We start from the raw sequence: 22,562 nt of genomic DNA, 5'->3' as shown, positions 1-22,562 counted from the left end.
GTTTGATAACAGCGGAGTCATCGACAGGAGTTGTCGTCACCAAAACAGCTGCGGCTCCGCCGGGAGGAGAGCCCTTGTCTGCACCATTGACATCGAAGGAGTCACCTTGAGATGTGCCTTGCTGGATCCTTCTTCTTCATATTTCTCTTCTTCCGGAAGGTCGAAGATATTCGAATACATGGATATAAAGTCGTCTTCGTCGTCCGAGAACCGAGAAGAAGGAGCACATGGAAGCGTCGTGTAAGGTCCATGTTGGAGGACTACAACTTCATCTTGGGAAGATTTCGTAGCATTGAGTGAGACGGAGACAGGGCCTTGAACGTTGGCTAGGACGCCTTCTGAATTCATCCACACATCATAAGGTAGCGTCTTGTCTGAGGGGCTCCAAGGGGATTCCAGACGGATCGAGGGGTGAGGTATCTTCACAGATGCTCCTGAGAACCCACGTCGGACTGCGAACGGAGATGCACTGAAGCTGTGAACCGACTCAGATGTGTTCACTTGCATGAATCTCGCTGACGAAGAGATGCGAAGACGAGGACCAGTTGAACGAGGCATATTGGCTAAACGAGGGTTCACTGGGCTTAAGCTCAGAACCGAGCCGTTTGTGATGGAAGTGATACGCAATGAGAGCCTTCGGAGTGGAAAAGGGCTGCTCGATACCAAAGCTGGGCTCCATATCTCGGCTACAACAGGCGTGACGCTGTTGCAACGTCTCAAATCCCGATCTAAAGGCTGGACGAAACTGCGGAGCGAAGTTGGTGTACGAAGAACGCCACCCTCGGATACACGACTAGGAGAAATTCCTCCGATGACACCGGAAAACGAGGAGGTTGCATGTTTCTTGGTTCGCAAGTCTTCATTCTGATTACCGGTACCATTATGATAAAGGGTGCCTTGGTAGATTTCTGCTGCCATAGTATGCATTACTGGAGACTGACTTGAAAGCCCTTTTTTCTGGGAGTTTCGCTGAGGAGGGCGCCTGTTAGATAGATTGGTATCCACTAGCTCGAGTCGTCTGGGGACAGGAGGTTTGTGATGGACGGTCCGGCTTCCCGCTGTCACCGGCGTTGGCAATGTTGTAGAAGGAGCCTTTGACTTGAACAAGCCTGTGAATGAGTGGGCGAGTTTGACGAAGAAAAGCCAGAAACGTAAGAAGAAGCCTGGAGGCTGTTGAGGTGGGTCGATCCGACGTACAGGCATGATTTGCTTTCAAAGTAAGGACAGTGATAGTTCGTTATGAAAATGATGGCCAAAGCTTAATCGCTTTGAGCGGTCTATGAGAGGCTGGCTTTTACATCATGCTCCTAGTCAGCCACATAATATTAGCAATTGAATACGTTCTGTAAACGTAACGAAATTCAAGACATCACCGCGTCACAAGTAACTAATCACCCGAAACCTCCAGGTAGTGTATAGGCCGTCGTGCATCAAACTGTCATCCACTTGGCTATCTAACAGATTTTTCTGCGATCGTTGATATCCTTTTTCATAACGAGTCAGCTGAAACTACCCTTGTACCACGTCGGATTCGGAGCAATGTCGTTTTGTGTCATTTACGATAAAACTTTGCTGCAGTCAACGAAGGTCTGGGCTCTGGACAAAGAAGTGAGTGGACCCGGAAATTTCTAGAGAGTGACGTGACTGATGAGGACAAGATCGTGGCCCACGCACAGCGTCACATTCCCCGCACACGTTCCGCCAGCGTTTGCAGGAAATGTAAATGGTCCGCTGACTTGCTTGAGACGGGTTCTCCGTCTTCTTCCTCCTCTGTCGACACTCAAATTTGCCTACTGAATGTCACACTTAAGTGACGCAAGGACAGCGACAGTGCAGTCCCAGGTGACCCAATACGCAGAAGAGGTGTCCTCGCTGCCCTGTCCAGGCCAGATCGTCCATGAGGAACATGCCCCGACTCCTCCTCCCCAGGTTTCTCCATCTGAGGCATCTCACTCGGACTCTGGATTCAGTTTATCATCTAGCTCCTCCGGGGAGGTAAGTTTCTACTATGATTGATCCAAGACACGTGCAGTGGAGTGGCGGTCATAATCACCTAAACCCTGTTCTCGTTGTTCTCGATTAATATATATGTTCTCGAAGAACTGCACGATCCTGACATTTGTTTGGGACCCTTCAGGTTACTGGGACTCCCTTTGATTTTGGGACACAGCGCTATGAATACCCTTTCCCTCCCACCCAAGGTACATCAAGCGATCCGTTTTTACCACTTTCCTCTTCAATTACAATCACATCTCCATCCAATTCCATCTGGCCTTCGTGGCCTGCACAAGTCGTAAAATCCTTCCCTCTCACTGCCCCTCCCCCCAAAAAAGTCAGAACCCATCCGAAGTTACGGTCCGTGGCTGCGCGAGAACCACCCGTCCCACCTAGCCTGGCGAATAAACGGAGTTTCTGGAGTCTTAGCCTCCAGCGCCAGGCCTCTGCAGAAAGTCAACAAAGTGACCTCAGCGACACTCAAACACGCGGCCGGAAGCTTTCTCCCGGCAGTGTGGGGTTTACCGAGGTAGACGCCTACCCTGTGTCCGACTCGGAAATCACTGTACGCCGTCGCCAGCCTTCAGCACATGCCGTTTGTGCTTCTGGCTCTAGGACGGATCCAAGTGAGGGAAACAGCCGATCAAAACGGGGTGATAACGTATGGCGGTCGTACTCCAGAAGTACCGGCTGCGGGTGCACCAGCCTCTGGTCCTAGGCCTAATGGTGGCCATAATAAACTTGACGTCGGTCTTCACTCGCCTACACCGTCAGGGGCACGTTTGCTTACTGAATATCGTCCTATCAGCTGCGGCCAGGTAATCTGCCAGATCGAGACAATATACAAAGTTCGTCTGTTGGCAAGGTTTTGAGGATAGTCGCCGGTCGACGTAGGTGATGATTCTTTGTTAACTGGACTTTGTGACGTATTTGACATCAGTTTTGAATTGGTATACGCTTTTTCTTGGGTTCTTGAGGTCCTGGCGGAGGACATAGCTATCGGCACTTCGGTACGTGTTTGATTATTTCCATCGAATTTCAAAGGCTTACTCGATCTTAGACGCGACAATCTATCACCAATATCTATTATTCCATACCGCATCCACCGAATCATCCAAATTTCACGAATTTACTCATCGTGATAGGAGACTCGTGCACACGCAATATTCCCTTACTCATGCATACCATTCCCTTGATAGGCTTAACGTCATTCCATCGATCGATTACGTCCATAGGAGCAAAATTTGCCATCTTGCTTCCAACCATACGACACTGTAATACGCTACATTCTACTTCATGTTTTATCGCAATATGTTGTCCCCACGATGAGGATCACTACTAAGTTTGGCCGGATTTCAATTGATATTTTCCATCTATTTCCAAATCGATAGGCCAGATTTCAATTTACAAGCTCATTACTTTTGTTTAGTTTCGGAACGAAACAAACAGCCGCCTTCCCGTCTTCCCTGATTGTCCCTGCGACCCCGAACCCTAACGACGTTAGTGGAGGATGGCTCTTGTCGAACAGGATCGGTTTTCCGGAGCTCCCAAAACCTCTGCCAGCTACCCTATTCGGTTACGATCATTTGACACTTTATTTGCTAGAGGCTTGTCAAGTTGTCTTTGCGTCTGTCATTCAGTTCTCACCGAGTCCCTTTTTTCGACGTTATGCGCACCTCGGTGGGCCACTCCTGGTTTTCCGCTACGGGGTGTTCTAGAGCTCTCTCTGTTGACGTCTCTATCCGGTGCCCGGGTCTTGCAATCGAAAGCAAACGTTTTTTTTTGTTCCGCCTCGGCATCGACATAAAACAGGAGCACACACATCAGAACGATATGACTTGATCCACTTCCAATTCTTCTAGTAACCTCGCTGAAGCCTCATCGATGGACACTCCTTCGGTCGTTGGCTTTTCCAATGTGACCGAGGATGACTTGAAAGCTAAGGGTGGGGAGGTTACATCATTTTCCTAATTATCATACTCACTCTATACTTAGCTTGCGTGCATTCTTCTGGCCTCCGGCCCCATTAATGCCATTTTTCATCTGGTGGCGAATCCCGACAGTTTTGGCCAGTCTGTCGAGAAACTCTATCACGTTTCTTACCTCCTGCGTGACAGTACTTGTGCCCTGAAATTTACGCCGCCCGGCGAACCTGTTGTCTGTGAGTCCCTCTCCATGTCGTTTGTGCATTTAATTTACACCTGGTGCCACTTCGTTACCTGGATGGATTCAAATGCATTATGCTTGCAGATTTTGGCTTTCGACAGTGGGTGAAAAAATCGCGGGTGTCTGACAGTATAAAATTGGCTCGAGTCTGATTGGAGATCCTAAAAAATGGAGTTGAGGACTAGGTGTGTAGGCGCTGTTATGATTCAAGTCATGTCACAGATTTTTAAATTCGACCACTGTGTTCGGGCTAGCCATTGAAAACTTGAAGCTCCTCTGAGTACATGGACTGGCTGATACGATGACTAGTTACGGTTAGTAGCCCACTTGGTTAGCGATCGCACTACCTGGGCTCCACGACGCTACTACCCTGTGATTTTAGCATGCTCCACTTCCAACCGGCAACTTGGATCTCTACTTAGTGCGTTTCTGTCAAATAAACTACGTTCGGATCAAGGACGAAATGCCAGCTAGAGAGCCTTATCTAGTTGCCAGCTGTGCTGCTCGTGAAAAACAGCATTGTGATACACCTCGACGGCATCTGAATGAGAGGACTGAGATCTAAGATGTGAGAGGCCGCGAGATGCGTGTAGGCGATCATAGCATGGATCATCTGCAGTCCGAGTCCACGAGATGAGAAGAATGGATTAGTGATGTAGTAGTCTCACAGTGTGAGCTTGATTCTTCGCACACGGGCTAGGCGTGCTCTGCAGTTGCTGCTGGCACACTCCAAAGGTAAACGATGTCAGTGAGTTGTCATGGTGTAAAATCTTATCGATGTGAAAATAGCTGTCATATGCTGTGACGGCGCTGCGGCCTGCCGAACGCGCTTCGTTCCGCAGTCCCTCATAAGTCGGATTAGTGGATAAAAGATTGGTGTTTCCAGTGCACTGCCATTGCGTTGCCATAAAGCCCCACTGCGGTGTGGCACATGAAGCCGTAAGCATCTTTTTATAGGGTCTAGGATCGTACGTATAAAACCAACACGGGGATTCTATGGGGCGATTATATATTTGAAGCCCCACATTATTTCTGCATACCAACCATGACTCAATACCCTGACGAAAAATCCAACAACCCGTATGCAAGCTATATACAGCCCCCTGTCACAACCCCTCAGCAGCAACAGAATCAATACCAGGCACCTTTGGGCCCACCCCCTGCATACACGCATGAGTCACCTTATGCTCCGCGCGACAGCACGTACCAAGGGTACAACCCTCAGCCGCAAACGTACCATGCACCTCTGGGTTCAGCATCCCAACTTCCTCCAGGATATCCTCAAGGAGATCAATCCCCACCAGCTGGTCGTTACGACCAAAAAGGCGGGGAGTACCCAGCATACGATATGGCTTCCCCAGGAGCCAGATATTCCCGTGACCGTGACAGGGCAGGACCATCAAATTATCCTTTATACCAGCCAAACAACAGTCTGAGCCCATATAGCCAGACTCCGGGCGCTGTGCCACAAGATCGTGCATCTTCCCCCAATGAAGAGAGTAGAGGGTTATCCCTAGATTCATTCTTTGGTAACACGGGCCCTCCGCCAATGTGGCGCCGTCAACCGCCTCAGCACCTGCCTCGCGACCAGTTCCCTCCCATGTGTCTCATCTCAAACGGAACAGACCTGAGCAAAGGCTTCCCTGAGGTGCCTCCCCCATGCCAACTATGTGTTCACCCATTTGTGACGCATGATATCTTGGAGGAGGATTGGAAACGGTCCGTAGACTTTTCATAACGCCGTCCCATTTAGGTTGATCTATAAGGTCTTCAGATTCCTGGCAGACATTAAGAAAGCAGGTTCATTATCTGGAGGACAACGCATCAAATCGAATGTCATACCCTTGGTGACAGGCATCGGTCTTGTCGGTACGTAGCCCAACAAGTCATGCAGGAAATGATCCCATATCTACACTCCTAGGCGGTTTGTTCATGACTAGAGGCATCGAGAAACGAATGAAAGCAAAGAATCGCAATGCGGCGGGAGACGTCGTTGATAACTGGAACTATGTCAGTATAAGTCTTACGAAATACCATCAGACTATTTACCATCGTTCTTCAGTACTTCTTCGGACCTCGCAAAATGGAAGCCACTCTCTGCCAAGGGTCCGAGCGCTTGAGCGGCCGTGAGGGTGCGGCCCCGCCTGGTGATTATGGCCAGCTCCAGATGGCAAATGGCCTCCGTCGTCGAGCCTCGAGTGACTCGTCTTCTTCGTCTTCGTCTTCCTCGTCGGACTCTGAGGATGACAGGAGCCACCGCAGGCATGGGCCGTCTGCATCGCACAAGTTTGATAAAAGACAGCGTCGGGCCGCGAAAAGGGAGGCTAAGGCGGAGAGACGCCAGGAGAAACGCGCTCGTAAGGCAGAACGTCGCAGTGGTAAGGCTCGTGGGGGAAATTCGGAACCCTACCAGCTTTTCATTCAAGCTATCTAGCGAGATCGATGAGTAGATGCGAGATAAACCGTCAACGATATCGGATTTGAAATTTGAGCCTCGTGGTCATCGTGTGGTGTGATTAAAATAATACATACAGACTCGGATAATTACAACCCTGTTTCAACGCCATTCATGACAAATTCATGGCAGATGGAACAAAAGACTTGCCAAGAGAAACACGTGGTATCTGCCTTGAGACCTGGGCCCGGGAGTGCGGCTGCTTCGTGGCACAAGTTCGAAGTTCAAAGATCTTGCTTGCAGTGGCGTTCGCGCAGTACAAAGAAAATCTATCTCCCCATGTTCCCGACTTTGTTTGAAGCAGGTGACGTGTGTGAAAGCTTTCCCGATTTCGCTGCAGTTTGGTGGATTGTACAAACGTGTTGTGATTAGCGAATTTTGAAAGCAAAGGCAATTTCCATTAGTCAGCAGCCTCTGGATTCAACAAGAACAAACAATGCCCCACGATGCTCACTCGCTGAATATAGTTACGATATTGTACCACGGGTGTTTACATTTACATTCGACTAGTAGTAGTCCAAGTAGACCTTGTGCGGTCGCCTTTGGATATATTCTATACGCAGTATTTACAGACTACTGAAAAATCTAGGAGGTAACTTCTTCACTCGTACCACAACAATGTCTAAGTAAGACTTTTTGGCAGATATGTCGAGAAACCGAGCACCAATATGACAATCGTGCACATTATCCAATATACGGCTGTTCCGCCTATGAGGTTCTTCTGCAATGACAGAGCGAACAGTGAAGATACTGTTATTGGCCCAACAGCACGCATCATGGAACCTAGCGTCTGTGCTAAGCCATTTGTCGCGCCCAGTAAGTCCCTGCTCGGTGCCCCATTGTTGACATATAAAATAATACAGCCTAACGATAGTTATCGTCGAAAATGCAGGTATGAGGGGGAGACAACTCACTATAGGTGTTGTACGCAACAATGTATGCACCGAGTTGAACGCAAAGAATCAACCACATCCCTGCTTCCATCTTGCGCCTAGCCATATAATTCATTAACGGGTAAGTGGAAAATGTTATGAGGAAGAAGGCGAAACTTGTGATATACAACCTCTTTGGTCCAAATCGTCTCAACAATCGCGGGAACGCATAAACCTGTATCGTGCCGTTCAACATAGTCCAGATCGTCATCACCAACCCAATGGTGGTGCTACTAAACCCAAGCCCTCCGAGTGAACGTGATGTCGAATACATGAGCGGCATTAATACCAGCATACACTGGTCAACGAAGCTCAGCAAACCATAGTGCAAGACTGGTATTATGACGCCTGGGATGAGAATGGAGCGAAAATTTGTCCTTGTAGACTCAAGGGAAGTGGAAACTGGGCTGGCGATCTCTGCTTCGTTTAGCATGCGAGGTAGTACGTCGACCTGGGTGTCTGCAGGCTTGTCGTGGATTGTGGCAGCCCGCATGGCCAACTTTTTGGTGTTATCACCATGGCTCACGGTCCTATTTTTGGAGGAAGACTGAGGAAATCCTTCTGTGAGCGCTATACATGATTATGATAGCTGAACTATTGCACCTCTTTAAAAAATAGTAAAGTGATGATCCAGGAGGATATCGATACGCTGGCGGAAACGATGCAGGGCAAAAAATAAGGATACCGATGGAATAAGGGGTAGCGTCCGACGGAGTTTGGCCATTTAGTTGCTGGATCTGAGAGAACCCCTCCAATAAGGAATCTTGAGAACTCGATCAATTTACGGCGTACATGATAGTCAACAACTAAACAAACCCTAGCGTATAACCAGTGGACCATGCCAACGGTAGCCATGCGAATGCTCGCGTCATGTTGGAGGCGTCAGTGATCTCGGTCATGGCGCTTTTGACCACGCCAATATTACCGTTGAGAGCACCTTGTGCACAACGGCTGAGGATAATCATCCAGAATTTATTCGAAAATCCAAAGGAGACGATAGACAATGTAATCCCGAAAAGCCCAACGAGAATCACTGGCTTCCTTCCAATGTGGTCAGATACGCGACCCCATTGCAGAATCGTGACAGCCTCGACTGCATAATACAAGGATTCCTAGTAAGATAAGTTCGTCAGCAATGGGCCAGCGGCCATTGAGAAACAACAGACAATCAAGCCTGCATAGTAGCCTGTTTTACGGTCATCTCCACCTGTGATACCTGTTGACATGACTAGCTGGTTCACAAAGGGATATATCACAGAGGCTGTCAGCTGCTCGGGCATCTGGACAAGGAGAAGGATTGCTAGCTGTGTTTTTGGAAGAGATGTCGGTAAGGGCGCTGCTTCGATGAGTCCTTCCTCGCCTGATTGCTTTTCTTCGCAAGTTTGTGAGCATCGACGGATTTCAGCCATTTGGGGGCAGCTAAGTGGGTGGACTTATCGAAGGCTATCAGTCGTGCAATTTATGAACTTGTACCGATACGTACAAAAACCATCATGTGAGTGCTTCAGACCCTACCAAGCATACTAGATGACACGAACTGAAGCGGAAACCCTGCCAGGTGCTAATCACATCAAGGGACCAAGCAGCCCATGATCAAACTGCGGCACTTTTAATAATGGACGCCAGTCTTTAAAGACACTTGTCACTCACTATTCTCGTTGGTTACTCAAATATCACAACACCTGATTTGACTGACGATACGTATTACTTACCCGCGGTCGCGAAGAAAGCACTGCAATCGGAAAAGAGACCGTCAGAACTGATTAAGAGACTGGACATATTGACATAAAATCCTACAAATACCATACAGGGGTCCATAGGGCAAACGTAAACGCTGAACAAGTACATCCCTTGATAAGTCCAGTCACGATGTCGCGGCTATTGATAAGGAGCCGAGGGAGGGTCCATTCCACCTGCTCAGTGTTGGCAGTGATGTGATGGCGTTGGTAAACAGATTAGAAACCGAGTAGTCTAAGAGACTTGACATCAACCCCGATGAGCCATGCTTCCATAAACCAAACGGAAATTATTTCATGTGTTCATGTAGCAAAGGGGGGCGCGGTAAAACCCTTGCCAAGTGATCGCGGGGAGGTTGCACAACAATGGACAGGCAAGCTTATATCGAAAGCTATTGGTAGCCATCTGGCGTCACGTTAGACCTGAGCGCCGACCCTTATCATGAGAGTCGCAGATGGACTGTAGACCGACTCGCTTAGAACTGATAATGTATACTTAGCTGGGGCTAGACTCGCGGTCACCTGTAGAATCTAGATCAACCTGGTACAGTGGTAAAGAGTGGTAAAGTCAGTCGGGAGTTTCCGGCATACGTACTGCTGGAACCGTAATCTTCAAGTTATGGAGATCCCCCTAGCTATTGATTTTCATCAAAGATTTTTGTTGATTTGAAACCACTCCAGAAACGCGAAATAATACTTTCCTCTCAGTCGAAGGAGATATCTTCAAGTTGAAGTCCGAGACGTAATAAATGGTGCAAGCGAAATTTTGCAGCACAGCTTTAGCTTTCAACTCGGAGTCGGAAGCTTGAAGCTTAAAGTTGGTTTACCACCGTCTCTATATCGCCTTCCAGCTGCAGCCTGAAAGGTACTTAGGTCCATATCTTGATGTCGGCTTTTGTGAGCCTGTCAAACTTCTTCACTACCTCCAGGCCTCGCCCACACTCCTTAGACTTCCCGGAATCTGTCCTTGACAGCTTACCGATAGACTTTGACGTAACAGAGGTAGAGCATAGTCTGTTGACGGTTGAAGATCCAGAATTCCGTGAGCATCTGCTCTCTTCAATTGAAACAGCATCTCCCGAGCAGTTGCGCGCTCTCGTCGTTCAGCTCGCCAACGAGATACCCGAACTACAACGGTTTCTTGTCCAATCGCTCACCTCCTTGAAGGCATTGTCAAAAGGGGTTTCGGAGGTCTCACGCATTGACACGAAGTCTGATGCAGACTCAAACGAAGGGTCATTCAGCTTAGAGAGTGTGTCAACGGAGTCTGGAAGTTGCCCCAGCTGGAAGTCCGCCTGCTCAGTGATTAATTGGGACGTCAATATCGAGGATGTCCCTGAGATCCAATCTGAGGTGGGCGTGGATGTCGGATCGTGCCCGCGCTGGGACATCTGCGTGAATTGCGGGAAAAAATTCGATATGAACGCGGTGCGCGGGCCGTTCGAATGCTGCTATCATCCGGGTAAGTCTGAGATTCATACTCAAGAAAATTTTCGTCGTAATCATGATTTTCTTCGTCGATAGGGTTCCTCCAAAAAGATGTTGAACGGCACAAACGGTGCGATCCTTGGTCGTACCCAGAGGACTTCATCTGGAGGTGCTGTAACGAAAGCAACCCAGAGGGATGCGAGACTGGTTATCATATACCTGCCGGAGACATTGGGCTACCGCGGTTGTCTTGAAGCGACCATTCGCCTTTGAGCATTGAAGCATTATACTGCTTCATGTTTGCACGCTGTCGCGTGGAACTGAACAGGTCTTCACCAAGCGAGACGATATCTGTCCTAGCTAAGTACGTGCGCAAAGTTCAAACATTAAGATAGCTAATTCACTACTTTACAGCATCTTGCGTAGACTTTTTTTCGAATTCATTATTGTCCGTTGGGGTTGACCCTATACCTCTCCTATCTGTAGGGCGGGGCGCTGGCCCTTATATTTCATATGTAATTCTCGTTATTTCAGGGCCGCCCCAACTAGGTGAGGCATTCTACCAAGGAAGTTACCGTGGTGGGAAGAAGACAGTGCTTGAATGCGTGCTTTATTTTACGTTTTATTTTCCCCCTCTTAGTAGCTATTTATCGTATGTCGCAGTTCCATTATAATATCCATAGGATACAGAACCACCTCAGATCCGAACCGTGGCACTTAGGGCTGAATGAAGGCGGTATCAAATGGGGCAGTCCCTGAACTTTCTTTTTCTCCGTCTGTTAATTTGAGAAACTTTATCCCCATATTATAGGTCTGATCAACCAGGGTACCTGGAGGTCGCTAGGTTCAAGCCTCAGGTATGAGCCGTTTCCAGAACTGTCCTTACTTGTACACACACAGTAAATAATTTTATACCAAAACGTAGTCGGCGATGAATAAAGAGTACATAATCCGTTTGCTCAACACGGAGAGAAAAAAGGGGTGAAAGCCAGAACTTCACGCCTGAGTTGATACTCCAGGTGCAGCATGGAAAGTTGCAAGCGAGAAGGAAACAGATTCTAGCAAAGCACGTCGCTGATCTGCTCTCCAGAGTCCACGATACATCTTTGTCACAAGAAAGGCATGAACAGTGACTTGCCAGTTGCGTAAAAACCTCACAATCATGAAGCCGTAAGATACCTGTCAGGTTTACTCGTCGTCAATACACGTGGCTTTATCCGAATTTCGTGCACTGACGTTGAGACGGGCTGTCGTCAATATGACACTGATGGAGAAGACTGGGCCATAAATCAGAAAAATTCCCTGCGCACTTCTCTACAACCGGTCAATCTGAAGGCGACTCACCAAGTCCGCAGGTTAGGTAAATCATATTGTGATGGATCAGCTGTTCCAACAGGTGATTACGACCACCCCTACGCCTGTAGCTCGCAGCGAACTTGTACAGTGCGAACACCCATATTTCTGGTGGACCATCAATTACCATAGAAAAAAATGACGATGTACTCACGGATCTCTGCCACAATTAGAATCACGTAGAGGATTATGATACTTTTGTTACTGCCAGTTTCAAGACAACTCGTGACAGGGATGGGTGACTTAGTAGCTGTAACAGTGATTTAGTCCAAGAAGTCCTTTCTGAATGTATAGAGAACATACTTGTAGGGGGGGGATCGGATGATCGAGAGCACCACGGTGGCAGCAATAACGTACATCTAAATTGACCTGATATGGACGGATTCTAGTAAACTTAAAGGCTGCCACTGACCAGCCCACTGATCGAGAACAGAACCACCATCCTCCTCCTAAATCCCCATATTGCACAGACACGGAGAAAGAAGACACCTTGCAGGTGTTAATCAATGAATCTGCAGATGTGGCATGTCAGAACAACAAACCTTCGGCACACACTACAATGAAACCTCCCAAATCTGTGACAAATGTCTACCATGAATGGTTTTGCTTCAACGAGCGAGGGAACGTACAGGTGTTTATGGAGTATATCACTTGACACATCTATCATAACACCTCAATTGAGGTACAGTCTTACGGTCATTGCAGGACTCACGTGAATTGACATCATGGGTTGGAATGCCACTGCGAGTGTCCTGAATCTAAATAACTAATATCATGAATATCAAGGTCGCTTACCGAGCATTTCCAATGTCAAGTAACCGCAGGTAAGATATCGGCAGACAATATAAAGCAGCTTCGCCTGATTTCCACTGTGACTGCGTCAAAAATGCCACCTGGTGTGGTTAACATTAAGCCTGTATAGCGTTTGAACAAACATAGCTAAAAGCACCTCATCGGCCAAGGTGAGAAAATAGTCGTACGCCTGCGATGATACAGATTAGTCGTTTAATTGTGAGATTCATGCAACCTTACCCAGGACGTAGTTACAGCCACTGCGACACGATCGTCAGTATATTTTATAGTCAGCACAACTTGAAAGAGGACACATACCATTGGCGTACTTGGGAGATTATGAGTAGTCGGAAACAAGCCAGTTATTACTGCTACTCACGTTAAGACCCCAGAGTACCCATCCAAGCTCAAGTACATTCTCAGTGGAGCTCATCGCGGGGCACGTGTCTTCACTTCGTGGAAGTGGGTGTACTCTTCAATTGATACAATTAACTCGTGCATTTTATATTGAAAACCTGGTACAGCTTTTTGGCAAGATTTCAAGAACCATATACGAGCCTTGGCGACATCTGAGATAACCAAGATACCATCAATATGCTTGCCAGCCACTGGAATCACAATGTATAGATGGTGCAACTTGTGAAACGGGCGACTACCTGAACGTTGGAGCTCCGGGGCGCAGGCTACGTTCTGTATTGATTAATTTGACTCTGCCGATAAGAGTCGGAACGTACTGGACGCTACAAGAAATCCCGATCGTTTAATGATCTTGGCGCTTGCTACCAGAAGCACGGGCTCTGAGATAACAAGCTACTTGAGGAACCACGTTGATGAGCAGGTCTGTGCATGTCACTGCACTTCCATACCGGTGTTTAGCAACCAAATCCACGTATGAACCGGTACACGAGTGGACAGCAACTGGAACGTTTAGAGCTGGTCCGCCTCCGTTCCGCAATTAACAGATACACTCGAATGATCAAGAGACTACGGTAACAAAAGCGTGACCTGATGTCTATCTGTGACAGGGGAAGTAAGTTAGTTGCAACCAATATACGTAAGTACTTAGCAATTAGAACCGCACTATTTCGCCTCGACGTTCATGGGAGTCATAGATTTAACCAACCTACCCATCTCAGATGATGAAGGGGGCGCAGTGTCCCGCGAAGAGCTCGAAAATGCGGTCGACGGCATGACTGAAGCACGCCTTCGGAAGATAGTACTCATGCTGGCCGACAGGATACCGGCGTTTAGAAGCGCACTGGTGGAGGAAGCCATGGTGGTCAGCGGCAAGAAGAGAAAGGCTGTTCCAAGATGGGATGTATGTGCCAATTGCAAGGAGGAATACGACGTAAGTGGCGAACGTGATGACGAGGAGTGTTGCTATCATCCAGGTTGGTATTGCACTTTCCATTGCTCATAATGGCAGACGGGTCCTGATGAAAATTTTCATGTCAAAAGGTGATCTAGATGTCGATGAGGAGTGTTTCCCAGACCATGACGAAGACTGTCATGGTCCAATGGACACAGAGGAAAATAGAGCGCAAATGCCGCAGGGATTTATCTGGGACTGTTGTGATGAGAACGCGCTGTCTGAAGGATGTGAAACTGGACAGCATGTTTCTGGAGGCAAGTTCAAGAAAAGACGTTGAGTAAAAAGTCGAGTAGTAAAAACTACAAGTCTAGTAGTCAGTCTGCGACGACCAAATTGCAAGAGCTTGCAATCTCGCCACTATCATTTGTGTTTTGAATCAAGAAACATGACAGTATAATGTAATAAGCTCCTAGTACGTATCACATGTACCCTATATCAGCTTATAAAAGTTCAAGTCAATTCCAAACGCCATTCGAACACTCCCATATCATTCGCATATCAGATGTCCCAGCTTCAACAAAGAAGAAAAATATGCGCTTACCTTCGACGTTCATCTGGATCTTCTTACCCATTAGCGTCCTCCCGAACCCGGCCCCTAGTACATTCTCCTCCTTGAAACATCACTCCTTCCACAACCGTCGATTAAGAGGCGTGCTTTGCCAAAGATGACGAGGATTGAAAGCCTGTACAGGTTGAACGCTGTCAGCCCTCATGGTTAACGGTTGGGTAAAATTTTGGAAGGCCATCATGATGAGTACGTACGTGAGAACTTGGAATTCTGAAATTCTGAATCACGAACGCTATCACCGAAGTCGAGTCAGCATCAACGTTCAATGCACGCCTGGTTGAGACGTTTGTAAAGACGAGTTTATTCCGAAAGTTTGTTAGGTTTTGGTGTCGCCTTAGTCTACCTTCAAGATAAGACCCTGCTCACGAGGATTCACTGTCAAGTTAAATTCTTAGCCAAAACTGTAATACGTTGTTAAAGTCATTTATTTTTGTCCAATATGGTCCCCCATGTCCCCAGAATATTAGTTCTCTCACCCGCGCCAGATGCTGTCTGCATAGCTTGCTGTGACCGTGACATGGGCGCTCAATTGAATCTATTCATCTAATAACCCCTGCGGAATCGGCAACAAAAGACGGGCCCTGTGACAGTGTTTATCATTCGCTTTATCCGACTTTCCTCCAGGACTTCAAGCATGCCGTGGCCAGACGTGGCCGCAGTGCCGGAGGGTGAATTACTACTGCGTCACGAACCTAGCGGTACTTATCTCCGTCAGTTCAGAGTCTTCAGACACCGTGACAGGTATCCGTCGGCTTCTATGAATAATCCTTGCTGACGAAAATCAATGGCACCGGGTCACTCCCGCAGTCGACAGTCTCGTGCCTGCACAAAGCCGTTGAACTTCGTAACCATGCCGCTGCTACAGAAACGGCTATAATCTCCAATAGATCCTCGAATCAAACACAACAATGAATGTCATCTCCGCACCCTCTCCATTAAGTCTCTGGGAAACCGTACGCTCCGTTGGCGCATTCAATGTCGCTTGTTCATTTGTCGCATTATGGGCTTTCGTCAAAGTTCTAAGGGCGCTTCGCTGGCGATTGAAGACGACTCAACTGCGGGGTCCGCCTCGTACCAGTTTTATATATGGCGTTTCGTACGACCTCGCCTCAGCTAGATCTCAAGATCGTGGTGGAGCGTATGAACGTTGGGCGACAGAATATGGGGTAGCGTATATGATTCCAAGCACCCTCGGACAGACTAGAATCGTGCTGTGTGATCCAAGAGCTATAGCACATTTCTACGCTCGAGAGACATGGACATATGTGCAGACGCCTCTTTCGCTGGCGCTTACGGAGGCAACAGTATGTTAACGTCATCATCTTACCTTATCTGTCTGACATCTCTTGTCAGTTGGGTAGAGGACTATTGTGGTCTCAGGGTGAAGACCACAGGAGGTACTGTTCGGCTCTTATCCTTGCGCAAGCGACTTATCTACTACCTGCGAATTAGGCAGCGGAAGGCTCTCACGCCAGCTTTCAGTAATGGAGCGATTCGGAAACTCACATCAGTGTTTTATGACTCAGCATACAAGGTAAGGATTTGCGATGTGGAAAATGTAGTATCTGTGATCTTGATAATTTACAGGCCAAAGGTGCATGGGATACTGCTATAGAATCCAGCAAAGATGGCGACGCTGTCATCGAGGTTCAGAACTGGTGCGTAGCTTTCCTGGCTTCGCAAGAGACATTCCTAATCGACATGACTCAAAGGATGAATCATATATCGTACGCGAAGATGTTTTAACATTGACGCCTCGAACTGACACAGTATCAGTCTGGATACAGTTGGCATTGCTGGTTTCTCCCATGATTTTGGCTCGCTCGATGGAAAGCACGCCAGCGTGACTGAAGCGTTTGATACTTTCGGAGCCAATCAACCTTCAGCACTGCACAAAGTTTTTATGCTGTTTGCGTTCGTGTTTCCTATCATTACCAAAATCCCCACCAAGCGGGCGAATCTGTTCAAGAAACTTGGCATAACCATGGAAGAAATATCCAACGACTTATTGACTCGCAGCCGCCGGGAGAAGGATATGAATATGAGCGGGAGAGACGAGGAGAAGTCCATCATTGGATTGTTGAGTACGCTTTCCGAGATATTCATCGTAGTCTCTTGATTAACACGACGATCAGTTAAATCCGAAGACCAGGATGCTGAGCTTCATATGTCGAAGGAAGAAGTAGTGGCTCAGGTCCGTGGAGACAATGTATCACAGCCATGATTTGCGAGCTGACATATTGCAGATGAAGGTCTTACTTCTTGCTGGTTATGAGACGACATCCAGTGAGTCGATTTCTTGTCCGTTGCTGTCATATTGGCTGACTTTTCACCGGCAGTCAGTCTTACGGTAAGCCTAGTGTCGATGATGTCTGTGCACGCTATTAATGTGATGATCAGTGGGCGCTGATCGAGCTATCGCGACACCCCGATGTTCAAACCAGCCTCAGAGAGGAACTGCTTGGGTTTGGCGCTGATCCGACATATGACCAATTAAAGACCAATCTCCCATACTTGGATGCGGTTGTCCATGAAATTTTACGACTCCATCCTCCGGTGGGCGAGTCGAACCGTATTGTGAGCGTGCATGTCTACGTGTGAATAAACACTCTGACAATAGATCTATAGGCAGCAGCAGATGATGTTATTCCTTTGAGCGAACCTGTGCGCACGGAGTCCGGGGAAATGACGGACAGTATATCTATAGCGAAAGGGACATTGATCACAATATCAGGCACATCGATCAATCGCTCTTCAGCCATCTGGGGACCTGATGCAAAGGAATTCAAGCCTGATCGTTGGCTGACTGAAGACGGCATCAGTGGGAAGGCCAAGGAAGTCCAAGGTCATAGGCATCTGCTGACATTCGTCGACGGCCCAAGGACGTGTCTTGGCAAAGATTTTGCGATCACGGAATTCAAGGTGAGTAATTTGAATCAGCCAGTTTCGACGTTATTCACGGTGCTATGCAGACGGTTCTGTCGGTTCTGGTGAAGAACTTCGTGTTTGAGATGCGGGATGGACCTGATACTCCACTCGAACTTGCGATGGGGATTTTACCTCGTCCGCGGGTTGTTGGAGAGGATGGCATTGGCGTACCTTTGAGAGTTCGTCGGTATGAATGAATGGTTGCGCTGCACTCGCAATTTTACTATATTTTCTCATTCGCGGCTGAAACCCTCAGACTGTATTCAGATCAGAAGAGAACTGATGTCAAAATATGGGCACTATATAATTCTGTATATCATACAGAATATGCTATCCTTTTCTGCTGCTCAGCGGAGTATTCCCAGACCCACTGTGTTGAAGTGATAAGTACTGCGCGAAAGCTGATAAATTACTTCTATCAACATTCTGGTCGTTTTGCTCGTCTTCTGAGACCCCATGTATGGAACTTCGCTAATGGCATCGGCTGGTTGGGTACGGTACTAGTTGCGGGCTCCATTGGCGAGGTTGATCGAGCACGACCAAAGAAACCGCACTTCGGCCACTCTTGTGACATGAATTCATTTTCTGGCAGGCGGTGTTGAGATGGATAGGTTGAATCAGACATGATTGTAGCCCAGTCCGAGTCTTCAGGTATGTCTTGCCAATTAAAATTACAAGCTCGTTGCTGGATACCGTTCCAATGAACGACCCAAGTCTATCTTCAGCTGATGGGTCTTGCAGAAACCAACACAATAATACCATGACCATCTCTTGCCCTATCGTTGTGACGCAATCTTGATAAGGGCCCTCAGCGCACCTCCTCCGAGTCCCCGCAACACTATGCGGTTCGCCTTGTCTTCACCCATTGTTGCATGCACGACTTGCCGCACGACCACTTGGCCCTGTAGTACAATTGTCATGAGTTTTTTTCACAGATTGCATTGCAGTGCAAACGACTCACCAACTCCACTAAAAGCGCGACCACAATCAGCCCCCTAAAGAACCGGTCAAATCGAATCATTTAACTTTAACACCTCACCAAATAACGATCCACGTTATCCGTTCCATCTCAAGTGATCATGTATAGCATCGAGCTGAAGGCAAAAACAAAATACCATCAGTTGCTTCTCAAGTCAAATTGCGATGAAACACCCACAAATTCACTCGCCATTCCGAGTTTCTTGTTCAGTACTTGTACGCGTTCTCCAATTTCCATGGATTCTCGTACAGCTTCATACAGCCCTCCTAGACTTGCCTCGCTCCAGAACAACTCTGGAACTTGCTCACGAGATTTACGTCGCGTTTGAAGTTGATGGCACCAAAGGATGCGAGCTGCCTTGGTATCGATACGGTGCCACCGTGCTAGGGGATGAAAGTACAGAAGAGGCGACAGACTCATAAGCGAGGAGCGTAGACTGGGTCATCCCCAGTACCATCCCGCGATATTTGCTACTCCTCCGAGTCAGACATTCTGTGCTTGGCTCCTGAAGTGTCTCGTGTCCCATCATGGCTCTTGATTGGTAGACAGGTTGTATTTTGTTTGACGGTGCCGCCATTGTAATGACCCTCTATGACGTGTCCATTTCACTGTCGCTGTCAGATTTTAAGAGCGCTGGTTATCGCCAATGTTTCATCATTCGTCGACTCTCCTTTGGTTTGTGCCAAGGTGTTTCTTTTTCACGCTCGATCCCCATTGGCTCTATTCAAGTGAAGAGACAATCAAATCTCACCTGGATACTGTTTCAGCCTATCCTTTCTTTCAGTCTGTATCAGATTTCTGTTGCCCGCCGCACCAAATCCAACTTCGTCGCCACGATTTGCCTCCACTTCCTTGAACTGCGTGCATCGCTCTTTGCGAAGTCTGTTCCCGGTGAATTCGTGTCAATGCAACCTTCTGGTTGAATGTGATCGTCAAAAATGGTTATCATGATGGAGGAGGTGCAACCTCCCTCATTACGGTAACCATTTTTGACGTAAATGATTTACAAAATGTGATCGACAAGCCGTTCTCGGCCCGAAGCGCAGCGACTGGAGAGCAAAGAACTATGACTTTGGATTAGCAGACCACTTCCAGCACCCAGCGCTGCAGACCACTGTCTCCTAAGATAAAGTGCTGGTAGGTAGGGCATCGAGAAGCTAGTAAAGCAGTAGGGCAGCAGTTTCGAGCCTGCGAAAGCTCTCGTCAGGGGGCTACCGCTGCCCCGACTGCTTGTACTTCTAGTTTTATGTAGGAAGCTCCCTTTTAAGCCTGTCGAGTGGGAGTAAATGGTCCGTGCACGATATACCTTCCTAGCATGGTGTAGGTAAAGCAATCTGCCGTTCGAACCTGCTTGGGTAACGACATCCAAAGTTTGAAATAAGAAGTGGTGGAGTCGGGAACTGGCGCGTCCGCGACTCCGCGGCGCCCTATTCGATTCGCACGGTCATGCCAAACGCGCAGGTCATGTGATCGCGTCATATATCTAGCTCTCTCATCAACCACAGGAATGCCGCATCTGAATATCATTTGAAGGGTATCACAAATACAGTGATCAAGAACTACAAGTGCGGCACTAAAGTAGTCCACGACACCGCCTGGTATGCACCAGAAGGAAGATTACGTAAAGCGGTGCACATAAGTACCAAGAGGAGGGCACGAACTGTGATGTACAATATGACAGATACCAAACAAATCAGGCCAAATACAAACCCTACGATCCCTAGTAATGAATCAGGTATGAATCTTGCAAGAAAACAAAGCCAGGGTGTGAAAGTTATAGCGACGGCACTTATGCGCCATAGCACCTGTTCTTGGTATGTGGGGAAGGAAAAAAACCAAGCCATACAATGGATGCCGCCAAATATGGTTACCATAAACAATGCAGTAAGCTGAAGAACCGTCTTGTTCGAATCTTCGAGATCGATGCTCCCATCAAATGTTGGAACTCGGAGCTTTCGAGATGTGGGAATGTAAGACAAGCCTATCACTTCTTCAATTGGGCCGAGGACTGGAGAAAAGATCCCATACTCAGAGTGCGCGTCTATTTCAGGGACACTAAGGCAGACATATTCAGCAGCGGTATAATTATTGAGGCGCATACATACTCATAAATGTGATCCTCTGGCCTTGACTCGGTCGACTTCCAGTAGATTGGATGTGGACATCGCACATCGAGAGGCTTGTTCCACCACACAGCATAGGTGAGGAAATTGAGAACCGCAAAAGCGAGTGTCCCCACTTCGAGCTGGGTGGTTTCGAGGTGATAGATGGCGCGGGTGACGAGCTGCATAACAAACCAGGCCACCTGAAGCATGATCAGTCCTTTTGATAACACATTCCCTTTGCTCTTGTCGCGGATCTGGTTTGCTGTTAGGGTAGGGGCGTCGATGCACTCGGTACGTATCAGCTTGAGGACTTCGTCAGGCTGTAGTGTGTGATAGGGTTTCCCATCCACATAAAGCATGAAACCACCCATCAGCACAAAGAAGCTGTGTTCTTGAGTCCACGTATAGTCTAAGGATGTACATAAGCCAGATATCGGGTATGTTTGAGAGAAACGGATCGGGCTTACCTTCAGATTGCTCTGAAACATAAGCCTTCAAAAACTTTTTGAATGGCTTCACAAGAGTATGCCAAGTTCCTTCATATCTTGAAGTGGGCACTGGAGTACTAGTATGAATTGCCGAAGAAACACGAGTACAGATGACAAATCACCTTTGGGATGTGCTATGAGAAGCCGGATGCTATCATGATCTTGGGAGGTAGGCGAGTCATGAGGAAACGTATTCGGGGTGCAGCAAGATGTCGAGCTCACCTTCAACATATTGCTCTGCAGTTGCTTCGGTAGACCCATGATCTGATGCCGTCTATAATGAGTTGTGAATCGGAGAGTTTCTGACAGCAAGACTCACCTTCAGACTCCAGACGAACGCTGGGATATCCCGATTTCTCGAACTGTCTTGTAACTTGACGAGCGCTGATCCATTGGCGCATAGCCCAGGTGACGATCAATTCAGGAGCAATTAGTGCCATTATCATGATCCCAAGTCGTCGCCGTAGGATGCGAAGGGGGCTGTCCCTGGGACTTGGAATATTGGGGTGAATAGCACTGTAAATACATGCAATCAGAGTGAGAATGGAGCTGGAGATGATGGACCATATGGTTCTGGTCGTGAATGATGGGGCTTCAGAACTGTCGCTAGTAGTTGTATTTATTGTATCTGTTGTAGGTGCAGCTTGGATGATCCCAACGAGGTAAAGGAAGACGCAGAAAAGTACTAGTAAGCGCATTATTGGATGTCAGTGAATACACCACACTCACTATTTGTATTGTACTGGCGAGCATCATCTCAAGACCGTATATAATCCACACCCTATTCTGAGACGTGTATGTCTCCTAGTACCGGTTCCAATAGGAATCTGCTTTTTATTGGCCACATGCTCTGGACTCTACATCAGCACCTTGAAGGAATTCACATGATTAATATAAACTCACTCGGTTCTTGGTGTCTTGGACTGCATCACTGAAGACTTATTTGCGGTCTGTTCCAACTCCCGAGTCCTCCGGATTTTCTGAGACTTCGGCTTTCTGGATTCTGAGATGATACGAAAAATCACCACTAACTTAACGTGAGTCTGCAATATGATGCGCAAATAGCCGTGTATTATACAACCTGAGTCTATTTCCAGCAAGTAAGTATAGTGTCGCAGCACCTTGTCGCGGTCGTCGCGGGGCCCGGGCACACCAACATTGTCGCAGCACCCCCAAATATGGAAAGAGGGTGCCCGCGACGACCGCGACTGATTTGCATATATCAGTTTGATAATCTACCTGACCGTGACTTTATGAGCGTGGAT

At 47.8% G+C, this 22,562-nt stretch overlaps 10 protein-coding genes across 10 annotated transcripts; 6 read left to right on the top strand and 4 right to left on the bottom strand.

The window, feature by feature from the left end:
• Positions 1–958, bottom strand: DFJ58DRAFT_35579 (uncharacterized protein). The gene has a single exon (XM_041380000.1). The coding sequence runs from the start codon at positions 925–927 to the stop codon at positions 37–39; it is 891 nt and encodes a 296-aa protein (XP_041240491.1). The 5' UTR covers positions 928–958; the 3' UTR covers positions 1–36.
• A 581-nt stretch (positions 959–1,539) lies between these two features.
• On the top strand, positions 1,540–2,713 carry DFJ58DRAFT_844239 (uncharacterized protein; the record flags this gene model as incomplete). Its single annotated transcript, XM_041393060.1, has 3 exons — positions 1,540–1,608; positions 1,843–1,995; positions 2,138–2,713. 3 exons carry the CDS (start codon positions 1,540–1,542, stop codon positions 2,711–2,713), a joined length of 798 nt encoding a protein of 265 aa, XP_041240490.1.
• Positions 2,714–3,879: 1,166 nt separating this feature from the next.
• Positions 3,880–4,441, top strand: DFJ58DRAFT_844238 (uncharacterized protein; the record flags this gene model as incomplete). Its single annotated transcript, XM_041393059.1, has 4 exons — positions 3,880–3,948; positions 3,991–4,156; positions 4,246–4,261; positions 4,384–4,441. The coding sequence occupies 4 exons, from the start codon at positions 3,880–3,882 to the stop codon at positions 4,439–4,441; spliced, it is 309 nt and encodes a 102-aa protein (XP_041240489.1).
• Positions 4,442–4,997: 556 nt separating this feature from the next.
• DFJ58DRAFT_804029 (uncharacterized protein) lies at positions 4,998–7,069 on the top strand. Its single transcript, XM_041391000.1, has 5 exons — positions 4,998–5,880; positions 5,936–6,030; positions 6,083–6,171; positions 6,224–6,712; positions 6,766–7,069. Exons 1-4 carry the CDS (start codon positions 5,207–5,209, stop codon positions 6,593–6,595), a joined length of 1,230 nt encoding a protein of 409 aa, XP_041240488.1. The 5' UTR covers positions 4,998–5,206; the 3' UTR covers positions 6,596–6,712; positions 6,766–7,069.
• Positions 7,070–7,119: 50 nt separating this feature from the next.
• On the bottom strand, positions 7,120–9,301 carry DFJ58DRAFT_35516 (major facilitator superfamily domain-containing protein). The gene is made up of 7 exons (XM_041379999.1): positions 9,199–9,301; positions 9,032–9,146; positions 8,715–8,980; positions 8,365–8,660; positions 8,152–8,311; positions 7,531–8,095; positions 7,120–7,480 (listed from the first exon to the last, which is right to left on the bottom strand). Exons 3-7 carry the CDS (start codon positions 8,955–8,957, stop codon positions 7,239–7,241), a joined length of 1,506 nt encoding a protein of 501 aa, XP_041240487.1. The 5' UTR covers positions 8,958–8,980; positions 9,032–9,146; positions 9,199–9,301; the 3' UTR covers positions 7,120–7,238.
• Positions 9,302–9,889: 588 nt separating this feature from the next.
• Positions 9,890–11,366, top strand: DFJ58DRAFT_747811 (uncharacterized protein). Its single transcript, XM_041387551.1, has 3 exons — positions 9,890–10,746; positions 10,809–11,076; positions 11,127–11,366. Exons 1-2 carry the CDS (start codon positions 10,170–10,172, stop codon positions 10,964–10,966), a joined length of 735 nt encoding a protein of 244 aa, XP_041240486.1. The 5' UTR covers positions 9,890–10,169; the 3' UTR covers positions 10,967–11,076; positions 11,127–11,366.
• A 169-nt stretch (positions 11,367–11,535) lies between these two features.
• On the bottom strand, positions 11,536–13,034 carry DFJ58DRAFT_804021 (uncharacterized protein). Its single transcript, XM_041390999.1, has 11 exons — positions 13,015–13,034; positions 12,861–12,958; positions 12,778–12,806; positions 12,695–12,725; positions 12,608–12,640; positions 12,478–12,554; positions 12,375–12,424; positions 12,220–12,320; positions 12,057–12,173; positions 11,949–11,989; positions 11,536–11,891 (listed from the first exon to the last, which is right to left on the bottom strand). Exons 2-11 carry the CDS (start codon positions 12,865–12,867, stop codon positions 11,709–11,711), a joined length of 669 nt encoding a protein of 222 aa, XP_041240485.1. The 5' UTR covers positions 12,868–12,958; positions 13,015–13,034; the 3' UTR covers positions 11,536–11,708.
• A 922-nt stretch (positions 13,035–13,956) lies between these two features.
• Positions 13,957–14,506, top strand: DFJ58DRAFT_665131 (uncharacterized protein; the record flags this gene model as incomplete). The annotated part of the gene is made up of 2 exons (XM_041382484.1): positions 13,957–14,248; positions 14,316–14,506. 2 exons carry the CDS (start codon positions 13,957–13,959, stop codon positions 14,504–14,506), a joined length of 483 nt encoding a protein of 160 aa, XP_041240484.1.
• An 834-nt stretch (positions 14,507–15,340) lies between these two features.
• On the top strand, positions 15,341–18,088 carry DFJ58DRAFT_706756 (cytochrome P450). Its single transcript, XM_041383739.1, has 12 exons — positions 15,341–16,101; positions 16,151–16,194; positions 16,250–16,331; positions 16,385–16,455; positions 16,510–16,524; positions 16,574–16,881; positions 16,933–16,991; positions 17,044–17,083; positions 17,137–17,147; positions 17,198–17,374; positions 17,426–17,719; positions 17,770–18,088. Exons 1-12 carry the CDS (start codon positions 15,706–15,708, stop codon positions 17,920–17,922), a joined length of 1,650 nt encoding a protein of 549 aa, XP_041240483.1. The 5' UTR covers positions 15,341–15,705; the 3' UTR covers positions 17,923–18,088.
• Positions 18,089–20,233: 2,145 nt separating this feature from the next.
• DFJ58DRAFT_35378 (uncharacterized protein) lies at positions 20,234–21,968 on the bottom strand (the record flags this gene model as incomplete). Its single annotated transcript, XM_041379997.1, has 6 exons — positions 20,234–20,759; positions 20,810–21,218; positions 21,277–21,366; positions 21,420–21,458; positions 21,520–21,561; positions 21,617–21,968. Coding segments are annotated over 6 exons (1,428 nt in total), but the record flags the coding sequence as incomplete, so codon positions are not given.
• Between the last annotated feature and the right edge of the window lie 594 nt (positions 21,969–22,562).

This window comes from Suillus subalutaceus, assembly GCF_016647625.1.
Source record: "Suillus subalutaceus strain FC151 chromosome Unknown DFJ58scaffold_106, whole genome shotgun sequence".
NCBI lineage: Eukaryota > Fungi > Basidiomycota > Agaricomycetes > Boletales > Suillaceae > Suillus > Suillus subalutaceus.
The sequence above is the reverse complement of the archived record's forward strand: the minus strand, read 5'-3'. Positions and strand labels throughout refer to the sequence as shown.